The sequence below is a fragment of the Rhodnius prolixus genome, unplaced genomic scaffold (genome assembly GCF_049639745.1).
Source record: "Rhodnius prolixus isolate KJV_2025 unplaced genomic scaffold, Rpr scaffold_6, whole genome shotgun sequence".
Taxonomy (NCBI): domain Eukaryota; kingdom Metazoa; phylum Arthropoda; class Insecta; order Hemiptera; family Reduviidae; genus Rhodnius; species Rhodnius prolixus.
Window position 1 is genome coordinate 7,553,786 of NW_027411634.1, and position 17,303 is coordinate 7,571,088.

General features: G+C 35.3%; 1 protein-coding gene across 4 annotated transcripts in view; it reads right to left on the minus strand.

Moving 5' to 3' along the window:
• Positions 1-17,303, minus strand: part of step (cytohesin steppke) — a 124,752-nt gene that overhangs the window by 83,692 nt on the left and 23,757 nt on the right. Inside the window, exon 1 of one of the 4 annotated variants that reach the window (XM_074142541.1) lies at positions 15,153-16,232. The exons of the other annotated variants lie outside the window; for them this stretch is intronic. Coding sequence (XP_073998642.1) covers positions 15,153-15,344 — 192 coding nt within the window. The 5' untranslated portion in view covers positions 15,345-16,232. Of the gene's footprint in view, positions 1-15,152; positions 16,233-17,303 lie in introns of those variants that run through there. 4 annotated transcript variants of the gene reach the window in all.

Below are 17,303 nucleotides of genomic sequence, written 5' to 3' on the forward strand. Positions count from 1 at the left end.
GTTTAATAATGATTACTTTAAATATGTTTGTACTCGCTGAAGACTCTAGATTGTAACAAGAAATAGGCAGTGCAGAACATTGGAGTAATGTATTGCGTTTTACCACGTAATAGTAATGAGCAATAATTAGATTCGTCATATTCGTGGCTCCCTCTCCAGCGGACATTATCTCAGTTAATCATATGAGTGGAATACCACATGCTGACGGCTAGTAAACCGGAAGGAAGCATCAATGGAAACTATTTCGTCATTCAGACAACACCAGCAATAAACCTTCTGAGGCTCCTTGATGCTTCAACTGGACTGGACTCCCTCTTTGGGGACCATCATTCTAGGATCTTTACTTCCTTGAGGGTATCACAATGTAAGCAACACACATAATGGTACTGATGATATCCTTACATTCCCAACAATAAATATAAAGGAAGTTATTTCTTGTAACTTGGGTATAGCGAATCCACAGAACTAAAACTCTGGCTCACCTAATTCTCATAGGCACGCAGTTATACACTGAAAGGAAGGAGATCTGCTCAGTTGATGATAGCGCAGTGATCTAGTGGGCCAGAAGGCGTGGATTCAAATCTAGGCGCGCTACTCTTAGATGTACTCTTTCCAGGAGCCAATGAAACTCCTGATGATAGACAAGGCTGTTTGTAACAAGATAACACTGTGCGGAGACAGGCAGTGCATTGAGAAGGCTCTGGGTGCCAAAATTAAAAAAAAAAGTTACACTTTGTAAAATTTATAGACACAGAAATTCTATGCTGACTATTTATTCAGTCGATGACGTAGCAGGCAGACGGGGATTATGGCGGGATACATAATCCTGACATAAACAGAACCCCCAACTTCATTGGGTCTCTTACAATGCTCTTTCCCCCTTACTATAGTTATGAACATCTGTCGTGAAAACTATATATTTCTAGGAGTTGTTGAAGGCATAGTTTACTTACATGCTAACATAGGAGACATTCTGAATAGCATCACGTGTTGCCACGGCACAAACGTCCCGGTTTGTAACCGTAGTATTGGCACTTCCAAGTTTACGCAGTAGTTTAATGCAGACATTTCTGCGTGAAATGATGCAATTGGCCGCCAATGATAAGATTAGGGTATCATTGGAATTTGGTAAATTTCATAAAGTTTTGAACTTTACTTCCTTCCGGATTTATTTAAAAGGGTTTAAAGATCCGTTAAATTAACAGAAACTCGTGTGAGTCTTCACTTCGGTAATATTTCTGATGTTTTGAAAATATTTCTTCTATACTTACAATTCTAATCAAGAAATTGTAAGTTATTACAAATATTATTTTCTAGAACAATTAATGTGAACCATATTTCACTTTACACGTCATTACTTTACTTTAAATTGATACAGGAAATAGATGGATTGGAACCATACATTGTATGTCAATAGGTGGACGACCATATATCGTTAATTTAACGATCGATTGGCCCTGTACATGTGTGCTGGACGAAGTGACAATCACTGTAATATATTTATGTTCTAGTGAATGCTATAGAGTATGTGTAAAAGGCACGTGTTTCGGCCACGTGTAAAGTGGGTGTATCTTCTCCCGCTGCTATTCACGCGCCAAATCCTCCCTTCTTCACCACCACCCCGTGTCATTACTTTTATATAGCATTCTAAGCGCGCTACTTTTTCATTCATCTACTACTGATTTATTAGGAACTTTATATATACTTTTACGATACATTTATATATGCGCGCGCCACGCTATATAATTTATATATCTGCACATTCAGCTATTATCCCCCACCCGTTGCTCTTTGATTTAGAACATCACTTTATTCTGAAATTGTCATTTTTATTGCTATATAATTCATTTTTTACATTTACGTTTAACGCTATATGTCGGCGTTAAAATAAATATTATAAATTGTAAAGGCATTAAAATTGAGATAATATAGTGTGATTTAGCAAAACTGTCAACAATTAAGTCGGGTACAACTGAATAGATTGATAGATAAAAACATGGCCACGTGGCTGAGCTACTTATAAACCCGAGAAATGTGGTTTCGAATTTAGAGTTGAATTTGAGTTCTCTGGGAACATATCTTGAATCAATTTGTCAAATAGAAGATTGGTTTTGAATACAATTAATTACCGTAGAAGCAGTTTGTACAACGGCGAATCTTTGGTGCACTTTTGTAGGAAATGCCAAAACTTTTGTAAGACTATTCTTTAAAATGCACTTACTTGATATGCACTTACAACCAATGCAAACTGACTGAGATTTCCCAGCACAAACTCGCTTTTACCAGTTTCTCTTTTGGTAGAAGAAATTCGGAAAATCTACTTGTAGTTTTTGAGGAAATTTCATTTTCATACTATGTGAAAATTTGATACGATCGCGTACTTCTCACATCCTAAAGTAAGAGAAAGAATAAAAAGGTTATACCACGCAAGCGAGAGTTTGAATTGCCATGGCAATTTAAATCAGCTTCATTTGTGAAATGCCAGCCATTTACTTTTGTGTACGTGAGTTCGTATATAACACTTACAGTTGTTTAAATGCTTAATTAAATTGCAATACCAAAATTAATTAAAGAGATAGAACGAGAATCGAGCATTTCGTGTTTTGAGATGGCGACCAAAAATGTACTTAGGTGAATGGTGGCAAAAAAGAAACTGTACAAAGCAGCCAGGAACTTCCGGAGATTGCTGGGGAACATGGATCAAGTACGCACTGCATTATCCTTAGTGACTACCCTCTAATAGTGGTGAAGAGAATTTCTTCAAGCTCCTTCACCTCTACCCAATGTTTACTAAAGAACCCTTCAAACTTAGCGGCCACTTTACTCCCATCATTGTTTTGATGGGCATTATACCACTAGACTAGGCAAACGGAACTTCAACGTTTCTAATTAGTTTGCCTGCATCAAGTAGTCACTTCAATTAACCTCCTCTCGCCTCATTATCTGATCTAGGGCAAAGTACCATCACAGGGGAGCCTCTCGAGTTCTCTCAGCATGCACAAATAAATCAACAATAATTATACATTTACCGCTCGTTAGCTATTCTAGAGCCGACTAAGGGTAAAAAAACTTTGAATGATAAATTAACTCAGCATTTTGACCTAATATTACCCGCAAAGAGTGGCGTAGCGTGAAGGGACCCTGAGACCCTATTAGAAATAATAAATAAAAATAATCGGCGAGGTTACTATCCATCGGTAGATTGGAAGCTAAGATGCTCCTAACAAGCAAGAAACCTATGGGCAGAAAACCTACATTCGCAATGGCATCACCTGTGCCATCAGTATCTAAAAAACAATAACAATTTTAGAAAAATTCAAATATGCCTAAAGATAGCGTAATTCCAATTAATAAAAAAATATTTAAACATTCAACACAGAACTGAACGTAGCGTGATTAGAACATTTGAAGTTTCTTTGTGCTAAAAAAAATAGCACAACAAAAAGATGGGGAAAGCATAATAAAAACCTTCATGAAGAATGAAAGCATGATTAGGGCATATTGTTGGGTTATTGTATTGAACGGTATAAGGGAAGTACATGAAGGTTTGTTAACTATATGGCCAAAGAGCAACAAAAATGGACCAGAGGGTAATGGTAGCTGCACTAACATCCCCTATATGCACATCTGGAATCGTCCCCTCTTATTCATGATACTTTCATTCTATGAACCACCATTTCTCTACAGACAGTTATATCGATGTTAATAAAGTAGCTAGAGGTATTCCATCGATATTGCATTTCAGTAACAGTAAAGAATGTAGAATTGAATAGTGAGTGGTAAAGTGCATAGAGAACTGAATATAGTCTGGTGATAAGATGTACAGGAACACTGATAAATTCCATACAGATAAGATAACAATATATCCGGGTGTACTTGACGATAGACACTGCAGCTGGGTATGCAGTACTCACGACTTAAGGCTGGACCGCATAAAGATACTGCGCCTGATTCAGGCTAAATTAGAAACAGATCTCTTATAAATAGAAACCGTAACCATATGGATTTAATTACCTCATGTCAATCTCATGATTTGTGGGTATAACCATGTACTCGCAACTTCTAGTTCTAGACAAATAATTCAGGGCCACCTGACGTTCTCTTATTACAATTAACTTTGTATATGAGAACGCAAGGTACAAGTGAGATACTAGAAAACTTGAGAAAGAAAGTGCATTTTGCAATATTGAACATGTGTAAAGAAACCTTTGGAGTAAGTAGTGAGTGATAAGTAATTCACATTTTACACATAAAAATAGACTGACAACCCCTAATCTTCATTCTGGGACTGCACAGGCTGTTGAAATAGGGTAACTGCATGGTTTGGGCGAGTCTTAGAGAGGCAACCTTTTAGCCGAAATCAAGCACACTAATTCACATTTAACACAATGTTCATTTTGAAGACGTCTACATTCTATTAACAACAACTTGCTAAAGGGGAATTACAATAGATTATCTAGTCCCAAGGGCTTTTAGCTACCCTATAAATACATCTAAATTAATTTAAACTGTATAAATAGAATGTAAATTAAATTTTCTGAAACATCGAATTAATTTTTAAGAAAATTTATAATCAGAAAGAAACAGTTTTGTTTTCCTCGCTTTTCATGGCAACTAATCTAAACATGTAGCTACATGAGCAAATGGACAATAAATACCGCCATCTGTATAAAATATTTTATTTAAAAAACTCATTTTCAAAGGCGGTAACTAAGTAATACAAATTTCCGTCGTAAAAATAACACGACTAACTACAGGGAGTACAAAAACTAAACGTGAAATACAACCTGTAATTACAATTATTTAGTTGACAACTAAACAGTTGTCAACTACAATAAAAAGAAATTAAAACTTCAATTTTTTTTATGTACATGTAATAAAACATTACACAAGACGGATAAAAAGATATAAAGAAAATGTTAACAATAAAAGCTATAAATGTTGTTTGTTTCATTTTTAATTGTAAGGAACGGAAGTGTTATATATTTAACAAAAAGATAAAATACTATGTCAGCTTTCTCTAATTAATTTGGGTATTTATTAGAGTAGCCACTACTAATACTAGAGTTCGCTTTCATGTTTACAATTATATTATGTAATATACATTTTTATGTAATTAGCAGAAAAGAAATAGTAATTGTAATGGTAAGCAGCACTATGTTGTTAATCACTTTTCTAACAACAAATATGGAGCACATTGAAATTAAAAAGTAAGAGCTTTTTTTAGCGCATCAAAAGAAAAATTATTTTAGTAATTCAGACTTCAGGTTTGTGGCCAACCGCTCGTACAATCTAAAAGTAATCAAGCCTGTATTCGGTACGCAAAGTAAGATAGCTGCTGACCCAATTATGTTAGTAATATCTTTTTTAAGAAATAATTTAACAAACAGACTACTAATCGCACACAATGATCCCAAAAAAAAGAGAAGAATATATCTATCACAATACTGTTTGAATACAAATATGTATTGAACCTTTTAGGGCTAATCAGATACATTATTAAGAAAGGGTATCCAATAAATCAATGACTATATCCGATAAAGCTGTCCTAAATAAGAAAATTGATTAAAGCCTTAAAATAAAATTTGAAAACCAAAAACACCAATTTTCAGCGAGATAATGGTAATGAGTACCCGACCTTCCTGAAGGACGAACAACTAGGTCAACGGCGAATATAAAGAATTGACAAAATGACCTAATTACTTCTATCTCACTGGTAGTGATCATTGCCAGCGAATAACAATTATATTCCCAGAGCGTCATTCTAGACGGAATAAAGAGCGAAATAGTAATTCATTCCTTCAATTAACTGAATTTAATTGTGTGGAGAGAATCTAGCGGTAGGTGGCTCCTATACAATATTTAAAATATAATTTTTTTAATTCATTTCTATAGCTTTGCTGCACAGACAAATGAAGTAGAAGTTTCAGTTCCTAAAAGTAATTGTTTTCCTACCTTCTTCAACAAGATTCATGGACCCTACTGCTGTTTTAGAAGGGGGCAAGAAGGACTGCATCAAGTTTAATTAAACCTCTTGTTGTACTTTACGCCCTTTCCTTTTATAAATTTCACAGGGCAAAACTAGTTGGTACTAAAAACAGGTGTAGGGTACTGTTCTTGCTCAACCCCATTTTTTTTTTTGTTGTTGATCACTATAAAGGAGGGAGCCATTGTTGTAATAAAGGATTGGAAAATAATGTTGCAGGAAATACAAGTGTCCTGTATGCACCAAATAAAAATATCATTTATTACTTTATACTTATTAAAGATATTAAGTTTGAATTTAAGCGAATGCCGATACTCTATGCGAAGCTGATGCCAAGATCTTAGGGAAATCTTGATACATAGCATGTTATATGAGTAAAAAGTGAATAGCCAGTCACGAATTAAGTGGCCAGACAATTCTGTTTCGCAAGAAAGACAAGGTTTTAAATAAAATCTGTAGGATTGTCAATTTTTATTAACTAGACTAATATTTGTTTTAATAAATCTGTTACTCATTCCATATCTCCATAGGACGAATATTGAGCGAGGTCTGAGACAGGTGTACGAAAGGAACCAGAAAGGACAAAGGCCTCGAGGAAGGTCTTGGTTGACTGACAGCAAGTAGAGGATGATTTGCCGATTATGGAATCCAACTGTGGAGGCCAAGGTATTGAAAAAGACTGTAGCATTCCAAAATAATAAGTAAAGAAACCTGTGAATCTTCAGATTTGAGAAAAGAAATTTTACTTTGTTGTCAGTTAACAATACTTTATCAATAAGAAATATATATTTTATAAGATAAGATATTTGTATATAAATATTGTACTTTAATTTCCCAAATAATTCATTTATCCTCATGAACCAAAAATATACTAAAATTGCCACCTAATTGAAAACACTCTACTCGCCCAACATTTGGAACTTGCCGGACTGAAGTTCAGAGTAACCAGTCAATCTAGTTAAACCCAAGACTTACAGTGAAGAGAAAATTTACTAAACAGGAAATTTAGATGAGTTTCATGTGAAAACTCAAAACTACGCAAAATCTTCAAAGCCTCAATTCAAAAATCACAATACTTGTACTAAACAGCGGCAGAATAAAAGTAAACATTAATAATCAACGGTCAATTGCAAAAAAAATTTTTGTGTTTTGAAGATACTCAGACAGCGATATAAAAACAATGGCGACAAACAGCCCGACACAAAAGTTCTAATCAATACAAAACTATCAATAAAAACAATTGCTATCTAAGTGGCACAGGTCAGCGCACTTCGAATTCAATTCAAAAACAAATTCATTTAAACTCACGTTTCCAACGATATCAAACAACTATTGTTTTTATCGTTTCTAGACACTTTTCAAGAAATAAGTTCGGCGATTGTGCTAATTTTCTCAAATATATAATTGTATAAAGATATAACTGCATTAATTTGCCATTAGGTATCTGTTTAATGATTAGGTTCAGTCAAAGGATTTATCTCTTTTTAAATAAAAGGACGAATAAGTTTTAATAACAACGAAGATGAAATCGTGCAAAAGATTCGGGTACATTTCCGGGTCAAATGAAATTGTACAACCTCTCAGGTTTAAGTTAGATGGTTTTAAAAACTTAATGTAGTGAAATGGCACTTTAGAGAGGCAGTCTTGAGCCCACGTTATAAACAAACAAATTTGTAACCTTCCACCCAAATGAGTAGCTATTATAGAAAATGTAAGAAGCTAAAGGAATCCATAATTATGTTCGTCGCTTCACAAAATTCTGAATCAATGTTAGCTATCAATGGGCAAAGTCACTTTAAATATAATCCTCTTTTGACGTAATAAAAGTGTTACGACTGTGATTCCAATAAAAGCGTCCTTTACAAGAAAAGAGGAACCACATCCTTTACAGGAAGTGGAAATCCTTAATAGGAATTCCTTACAAAAATGTTTTTTAAAAAAAAGTTATAAACCTCTATTGGTGATACGTCAATATCCTTAATTGATTTGGACCAAAAACCTTTTTGACAGAGCACCCTGGTAGCATCTAAAAGAAATACAGTGGTACCTCAGCTTTCGAACAAATCGGTATTCACAACCAAGAAATTCAAAGAAAATATTGTCCTGAAATCCGAACAAACATTTGGAACTCGAACACCCGAGGTGAGCCGAATGGCGTTCGTACGGCCCGGCGCGCCTCGCCAACAGCATCAGTACGATCTGCGATCGGAGGAAGATTCACGCTTAGTGTTTACCTTTACATTGCACTTATTTTAACCCTTAGACATGGGACCAAAGAAAGCCAGCAGTGATAGTAGAGATACAGGTTAAGATCTGCGAGAAGAACTATTGAACTCAAGAAAGAAACAATAACCAAATATGAAATGGGCACACGTGTCTCGGATCTATCTGTCGAGTATGGTAATATTAAAATTAGGCCAGTAAAACGGCATATTTCTGGAGCTTAGAAAGAAAATAAACTAGTTTACATTATTTCTTATGGGATAAATTGTTTCGGTTCTCGACCGCAATTCCGCAACGAATTTTGGTCGAGAACCGAGGTACCACTGTATCTAATTTTAAACTATCTGAAATTTCCCATTCTAGTAATGCGCAGCCCAGAACAAAGAGACCGAACAAACATACCACTTTTTCTATGTCGAATGAACCCCCTAAACGTATAATTATGGTGAAATTTAAAACTGCAAATCTGCAAAATTTAAACAACTTGTTTAATCATTTACGTTAAAGACAACTTTCCATTTATAAAAATTATTAAATTAAGAGAGATTTTATAACAAAAATTGCATATACTTGGGATATTATTATTAAATCATAAATACAGAAATTAGTGTATAATTAGTATTGAAAAGTAATGGCTGGTGGTATGATTAATTAAATTATAACCCATTATACAAATTTAAAGACTTTCAGGAGTTAATTAATTTAGTTCTATACATCTACTACCCAGTGAACACTAACAAGAGGATGTAGGTTCCGGGCAGTGAGCAAACTTCGCCGAGGGTCTGACGAGTTATGTTACAGTATGGGGAAGTTTGCCCCCCTTCTCAGAAGTTTTAAGCAAAATCATGATCTCATTAGGGACTACGTCAGAGAGGGTAGCAGTCGGATTGAAAAATAACCTTTTAATTCAGTGCCAGCAACGCTATATTGATGACCCTTCTCTTCGCTGGTGTACTGTTCTTAAAATTGATTAAAAAAAACTTCGAATTATTCACTTTGGCTTTAGTAAGAAATGCGCATGGTGTACTTGCAATGGTCAGTGGCTACTTTGGGGAGGGAGAGGAGGCAGAGGGGCTTCATAATCCAGAACGAAGTCATTCCCATCCGCAACCACCAATGGTACGTTTTGGAGGAGTTACTGCTTTATTTGTGGTAGCTGAGAGATTGCCTTTAATTGGCGCTCACTGGTTTTTTAGGGCTCGCCACAAGTATGAGGCAAATTGTGATAATCATCAATCGCCAGGAAATAAGGGCTGGTAAAGTCCCCTTGTAACACACGTGGTCTGAAGTAGATGACAAGTAATATCAAAGGGATTGCTGTTAATGGAATGCTGAGCGACCACCACATGCTGGACCATCCAAGAAGAAGCAAGATTTAATAGGCTAGACTGGCTAGATGAGCCATAGAAGAGACTCTAGCTGGTGGAGTTGCGCAACGAAGAAAAAACTCATCAACAGACAAGGTATCTAAGTGGCCATTTCTTTCAACCCGGAACTTTAGCAACTCAATTTACGCTCCCTAAAAACATACAAAAGTAGGCTCTTCAAAGGAATCCACTCCACTCCTGTAGAAGTGCCCTGCATAGAATTGCTCTGGGAACAGCAAATGGACATGGCCACTTCCAAAACAAGAATCAAAAAAAGTAACATCTCCGAGGAATTTAAAAGGGGACAGTTTGCGGTACGATTTCAACCCCTTACTTAGCTCTAAAAAGAGAAAGCAAAGTATTATTGTGTATTTACTATTTAAGAATCAATGAACAAGCAAGCAGGAAGAAATCAAAAAAAGAAATGGACTCCAAACTTAGGGAGAGAGAGATAAGAATTGTGAACTCCCAAGTGTGAGGAAGGATTCACCTGTTCGCCATTTTGCTGCCAAACGATTTCATCATCTCAAAAGAGTGATGCTGCACTCTTCAATGCATCCTATTCAACAATAACTCCACTCTACTGCAGTTTATATAATGGATTCGGATGTAAAGCAGAGTCACCTCAATTTCCGGCTTATTATTTTCAGTAATTTTAGTATTATTTAGCAATAACCAAAAAGTACTTCTAAAACGTAGTAAATACCATAACAAGAGTTCATACCCCAGAACGCTATTAATAGAAGAAAACTTGAAGATATTTCAGAGATCTTTTAAAACAATTAGCATGCAAAACGTTCATTCCAAGTTCATTCAGAAAGCGTACTTCTCCTTTTACCTGGGTACATCTAATTCAAGCTAAATCTCGGTAGACGGGGAAATTATTCTGGTATACATTTAGAATAGTAATTCGAATGCTAATATCATGGCCCACAGCTTTAGCGATCGTCATGCATAATATTGCTAAATATAGCAATCATGGAACAAAACAGATTTTTTTGTTTTACTTACTGTTTTAAGGTAAAGAGAATTATTGCAATGAAGCCCAATTTTTTCGACCTTTAGCCGGAAATCTTTGAAAATCCCTCAACTGAAAGTGCTATTTCATTTTTTATTCAAACTTAAGGCCACCTACTACTCTCCGGTAACCTGCTGCATAGGATTGTCCCTAATAAAGAAGAGCTCTCTCTACAAGCGGATTGGATTTACGCCTAGTCCTCATTTCACAACCCACTTATACGGAAAATTTTAACAGTTTATTGAAAATGTAGATTTTCAGCTCACTAAAATTGTTGCAAGCTTTTTTTATCAGAGAAACAGACTTAGCTTGCATTCATGTTGTGGTTATACGAGGGTCGTTTGAAAAGTCCGTGCAAAGTCAGAGAGATAGCACTACTGGCGCGTATCGAGGTTATGTTTAGTTAGTAGCATCTCTTGGAAGAACACACACTAAGTTTCAGCCAGATCGGTCTATTTCTTTGTGTTTGGCATTCGTTTGAATCGAGGAAGTCGAGTGATTTTCAAAAAATGGACGAAAAAGTATTTCGTGTGTTGATTAAACACTACTTTATGAAAGGCAAAACGCCTCAGGAGACTAAAGAGAAGCTTGATAAACATTATGGTGACTCTGCACCTTCGATTAGAACAGTTTATAAATGGTTTCAAAATTTTCGGAGTGGCCATATGGGCACAAGTGACGCTGAACGTTCTGGACGCCCTGATGAGGTTACTACTCCAGAAATCATTGGCAAAATCCATGATATGGTGATGGATGACAGAAGAGTGAAGGTGCGTGAGATTGCTAGTGCTGTGGGCATCTCGAATGAACGGGTACATAATATTTTGCATCAACATTTGGACATGACAAAGCTATCCGCAGGATGGGTGCCGCGATTGTTCACGCTTGACCAAAAACGAAATCGTGTGAAGTGTTGCAAGGACGGTTTGCAGCTGTGCAGAAGAATCCGCAGGAATTTAAGCGTCGTTTCGTCACTGTGGATGAAACATGGATACATCACTACACTCCTGAGACCAAAGAACAATCTAAACAATGGGTTACCAAGGGGGAATCTGCGCCAAAAAAGGCGAAGACCGTTCCTTCGGCCGGAAAGATTATGGCGACTGTCTTTTGGGATTCGCAAGGAATAATCCTCATCGACTATCTGGAAAAGGGTAATAAAACTATTACAGGTGCATATTATTCATCGTTATTGGACCGTTTGAAAACCGAGCTGCAAGAAAAACGCTCACGATTGGCCCACAAACAAGTCCTTTTCCATCACGACAACGCACCAGCTCACACCTCAACAGTTGTGGTCGCAAAATTAATGGAAATAGGGTTCCAACTCGTTTCACATCCCCCCTATTCTCCAGACTTGGCCCCCCTCGGACTACTATTTGTTCCCCAATATGATGAAATGGCTGGCGGGAAAAAGATTTTATTCAAACGAGGAGGTGATTGCAGAAACGAATGGCTATTTTTCAGACTTGGACAAATCCTATTATTCGGAAGGGATCAACAAACTAGAGCAGCGTTGGACGAAGTGTATAAGCCTAAAAGGAGACTATGTTGAAAAATAAAAAAGGTTTACCCCACAAAATTAAGTAGTTTTTATTTTTGCACGGACTTTTCAAACGACCCTCGTACATGTTACTGTTATGTATTCGTACATTAAGTTATTGTTTAATGTGTTCTTTCAAAAGTGACATAATCTAGCGTGAACAGAATTGTGTAAGCATTACGTTTCTATCCATAATGAGACATGTGGATGGAACATGTATTCTCCTTCAGCAGGTGTAACATTAGAGAAGAAATAATTGTTAAAAAAATAATAAAATTTAAAATCTATTAACATTTATACGGGCTAGCTTTATTCTGAAACGACTGCTTTCCATTGAATTCTAAATTTAGAATAACTATTCAGGATCGCAACACTCCCAATTAAATTATAGGTTATCTAAGAGGGAGTAAACCTTTTGAATGACAAAAACCTTGCGCTCTCCACCACAAAATACATAACTGCACTTACATATACATAACTAGACACAAAGGGCATTATAATAGATCTAGGTCGCATTAGTAACCACTCCTACACAACTGACATGCAGGACCTTTGTTACAATTCATATAATATTGGTTCTAGTCCTTCACAGTAAATAATATTGCCTTCATTAAATCTACACGAGGGCGACTAATGTGATTTAAAACAAATTTACAGGTGTTTGCTTACATTTTTCTTTGCGACTGTATCACTAAAATTGTTCGAATCCAATTAAATGAATTTTAATTACCCCAAAAAAATGTGAAAAACAATTATTACTAAAAACATAAAATTTAAAATTTATACATTTTTTTTTTTAAAACTGGAAATTTCAAAACATTACTTTAAATTCAATAACGATTTATTCTTTGCAGAACCGCAAATTACGCTAAAATTTCTATTCAGATGAAAATCGTCCGTCCACAACATTGTTCCTTGAAAAACAAAAATAATTAAAACTCGAAACGTTTTTTAAAATTCATTAAAATCGGTTCGCGCGTTTAGGCGCTACGTTGTTTAAAATTTTTTTTCTGAAAATGTCGTTTTTTTTTCCAGTTTTTGCTAACTTTTTTCTAGAAATCTATCAGATCTATGTAATTAGGAAAAAATTACTGATATAAAGGAGGATTTGCTCTATATTTTAAAGAAAATTTGGGAATTTTATCTTTTATAGAAAAAGAGAAAAAAATTGTCAAAGTTGGGTGTTTTTCAACGTTACGCTTTTTCGTGCAGTTTTTGACGATCAACCCTTATACAACTGTCCTACCAGAACAGTTTTAATAAAGATTATTAGATCTACATGTATGTGATGTAAAATAATTTATAAAGTTGCAATAAAATTGGTCTAAGGGTGAAAATCTTAGCGAAGGACTTTCTAAATTTAGAATTTTCGCAATAATTAATAGCCTCCAACTATAGTAAATGCCTCGTACGTAACATTGAAATGATACTTATAGAAAAGTCTCCAAGTAGTGCCCTTAAACTTAAAATCAACGTTACCTGGTGAAAAAGGTTTCAAATAAGTGCAAATAGTTAACCCGAAGTACGAAGAAAAATCGTAGGAAACCGTATTCAAGAAGCCCTAATAAAAATTTCTGCACAATGTTAGAAAGGGATATTTGAATCGACAGAATAGATGCATTTAAAGAACAAAACTAAGGGCATTACTTTTTGAAAATAACAAAAGAATCAAGGGTCATTACTTCATTTTCTAAAATGACTATAGAACGGGATTAACATTCTTTGCTAGCAATAAAAACTGTTAACAATGCAGGGAAATTAAAGTATTTCTCATTTATGACTTCCTCACTCTTAAATGACGCGATCAAAAGACACACATTTTTCTCGACAAAGAATTTAATTTTCATTATATCGTCTCTTTATTTGGGGAATGAGGTTTACTAAAAATACCACTTAGAAATTAGAATGGAAGAAAAAGATTATAGTAATACAAGTCAGGATTTTAAACAGTGGGAATTCTTGCTGTCAAATTTCTTTATTTCCGTTAAAAGGGGAAAAAAACCGGATTCAATGAAATTCCAAAAAAACACATTAAACCAGTTAGATTTACTGCTGATATCCGAGGCTACCACACGACAGACACAATTAATAAACTGTGCTAGGGCAATGCACTCTTGCAAATCGTATTGCTCATCCTTTAACCAACACCATTTATAAAAAAAAAAATGAAGGTTTATTTCTTTTTGTTTTAAGCCATTAACCTGATTAAACTTGATTAGAATTTAAAAGAATCAGTTTACTGTTTAAATTTAATCAAACCAAGGATCTCTCAATTCAATTATAAATCAGTTATATTTGATATAAAATCACAAGAACCGTTCATTAGATCACAAAATGTGAAATATGAAAAGGGCTACTTTCGGTAGTATAATTTCCTTTAAACAAGATCGTTCAAAAAAATTAAGGTAGCATTTTTGGTTAATCATCACTTACTTACGGAATGTTCTTCACTGAATTGAACTTTTTGAAAAAAAAAGTAAAAAAAAAAATATTGTACTTCAAAATACGTGGAAGGAGTGACCATAATATTAAGGAGATTTCCTGAAACCGTTTAACAGAAAACCTCAAAAAAGTATGGGGCGGGAAATGACTTAACTGTTGTATATCCTCTTGTGAGATTTTCAAACGAGATTGCATAAGTTACATTTTGAGCTCTACATACAATTTTCTAGATTTTAGAACCACAAAATGGGGATATTTCAAAAATTTGATAACATTGCAATAACCTCTCGTAAATGAGAAATAAAAAATTAAAATGCAACTGAAGCATGTTCGTAACTAACAGTGACTTATATCTAAGGTTTGATTTGAGATAGCCAGTAACAGCATCTCTTAAGAACTGTTGGAAAGCCGTACGGGCAGATTAAGAAGTAGATACAAAAATTAGAATACCCGAAATCCTTAACTTTTAAATGTATGCACCACACTGTAAAAAAGTCCCTTCCAACGATGTCCCCCTATTAGTTATTGTAATTAATTCTAATAATAATAACGAGGAAACAATGATTTACAAACCATGCTAGGTGTAATATCCCAAGCACTTTTCGCTCTCCTTGGCGGAGGCGGCGGTAATTGTCCACCACCACCAAAGCGTTTCTTGATCGGTCGGGATAATGAAGCAAACCATCCTTGTTTAACTGGTGCACCAGACTGAGGTAAACGTAAATGTTCTGATAAAGCCCGCCTGGTTGGCGGGGGTGGAGGCATATTATATTAATTAGAACTTGGCTGCCGAATATAGATCACATGTGGTAAAATCACCAAAACACCATTCATTTACGAACACACTTATTTAAACCAAATATCACGATTTAGGAACCAAGTTCACGTATAAATATCTCTTTTAGGTCATTTTGTCGCAATATGGGAAAACTGAATGAAGAGTGGTAGAAAACAATTTTTTTGTTTAAATTAAGAACCAAAAACTAAACCAAACTAAAAAAAAACAACCTAAAACTTAGTATATAACCAACAGCATAACCTCCCGACAGACAACTAAACACTGGCCGGCCAAAGCTGTACAAACTCCACCAGCCGGCTTTTACATTCCCCCTCCACTAGAGCAACCAACCGTAGAGAGGGGAGAACAAGACTCCCGCTGGTTGGTAGCAGCCACGTGCCCTAGACGATCACCCTCTGCCTGCCGCACTTCTGCACACTTTACCATCCAACCTGCGTACGTAACGCGCAAATACACACACAGAAACTGCAATATCTACATCTCTCCGAACTGATCCGATCTTAAGCGAATTTTACCGAAACAACCGCCAGGATTGCGGAGACACCTTTCTTTCTTGTCTCGTCACCTTAGGCTAAATAAAAAGGTGATTCTGTGCCCGTCACTAAGATGTTTATCGTCTATTCCTAATGCCTGTGGATTCATTTTTTTGCAAAAACTGTAAAGAATAAATTTACCAAAATTTAACGCTTATCGGGAATTTCATTTAAACTCCTACACCGTCGACTACTTACATTTAGTCAATTTTTTTTGGGTTAAAAGAACAAAATTGTGGGTTATAAATTCTCTTTCACTTCCAGGCACTCCTCACAACTCCATGACTTCATACGCAGCAACCTCCACAGTTTGTAACAAATAAAAAATGAAACCTCCTACGAGAATAATTGATCAATGAATGATTCATCCAGTACGGAGACACCATTCATTCATTAGTATTCAGTCAGGCAAGAGTGCAATGAGACATCGTTTAACATGATGCACCAATAAATATGTTCCGATTGAAAATCATAATGCATTATTAAAAATAGTTATCATGACCACCACTTTGCTGCACAATCAACTGACTACCATCAATTTTTTAATGACCCATTTTCTTTTAACTAGTTTGCAGAAAGGTTTTATTGCTTGGCAGATGATTCTCTTGGAGATATAAATAAAAAAAAGTCAAGGTTATTGCCCTGTAATCCAGACAAAAGGCTATCCCCACATTAAAACTGAAATTCAAATTCAGAATGTTCAGAGCTTAGATTGGGGAAAAAATGTTTCGAACCAAAGAAATCGATGGACATTCCAAATTGGAAAGAAAATCTTGCTGCCGATATTAGAATAAATTCTACAGAAATGTTGTAATCGATTCGCTTGGTCGATTTTTTCTTCTTTGGTCGATTGAAATTCTATCAATGTTTAAATTACAATTGGTACTTTAAATTGTTCTTTAGAAAGCCTCTAAAAAATTTTTGTTTTTCTAAAAATGGTGTCTCATGATTTGAATAATCAGTAAAACTTAGCCAAATTCAGAGGTTTGTTGTTCACTGCGAAAAATACAACGACCGAATTTTGGATACAATCGTGATTTATGATTAAAAGTACATCTTGTAAGACAATAGTAAATATTCTGGACAGAGCTTGAACAAGCGTGAGTACCAAGAAAGCCAAAAACCACAGAGTGGAGGGAGCCAAAAAAGGGGGTGCTTCACAGTAATTGAATCCCAAAGAACCCAATTTTGAAAGTGTAGGAAGATAGGAGACTGTTTTTGTTTACAAAGATGCGCTGATGCTAATGATCCTTTCTTTCATTAAATTAAAGAAAGTACATAATTCTAAACACCTCTGAAACCACCACAATCTTTCCTTAAAGAATATGTCATATGAACTAGCAAAATCTACTTTTTGCCATAAAGTTCTCATATAAACCAATTAAATTAATT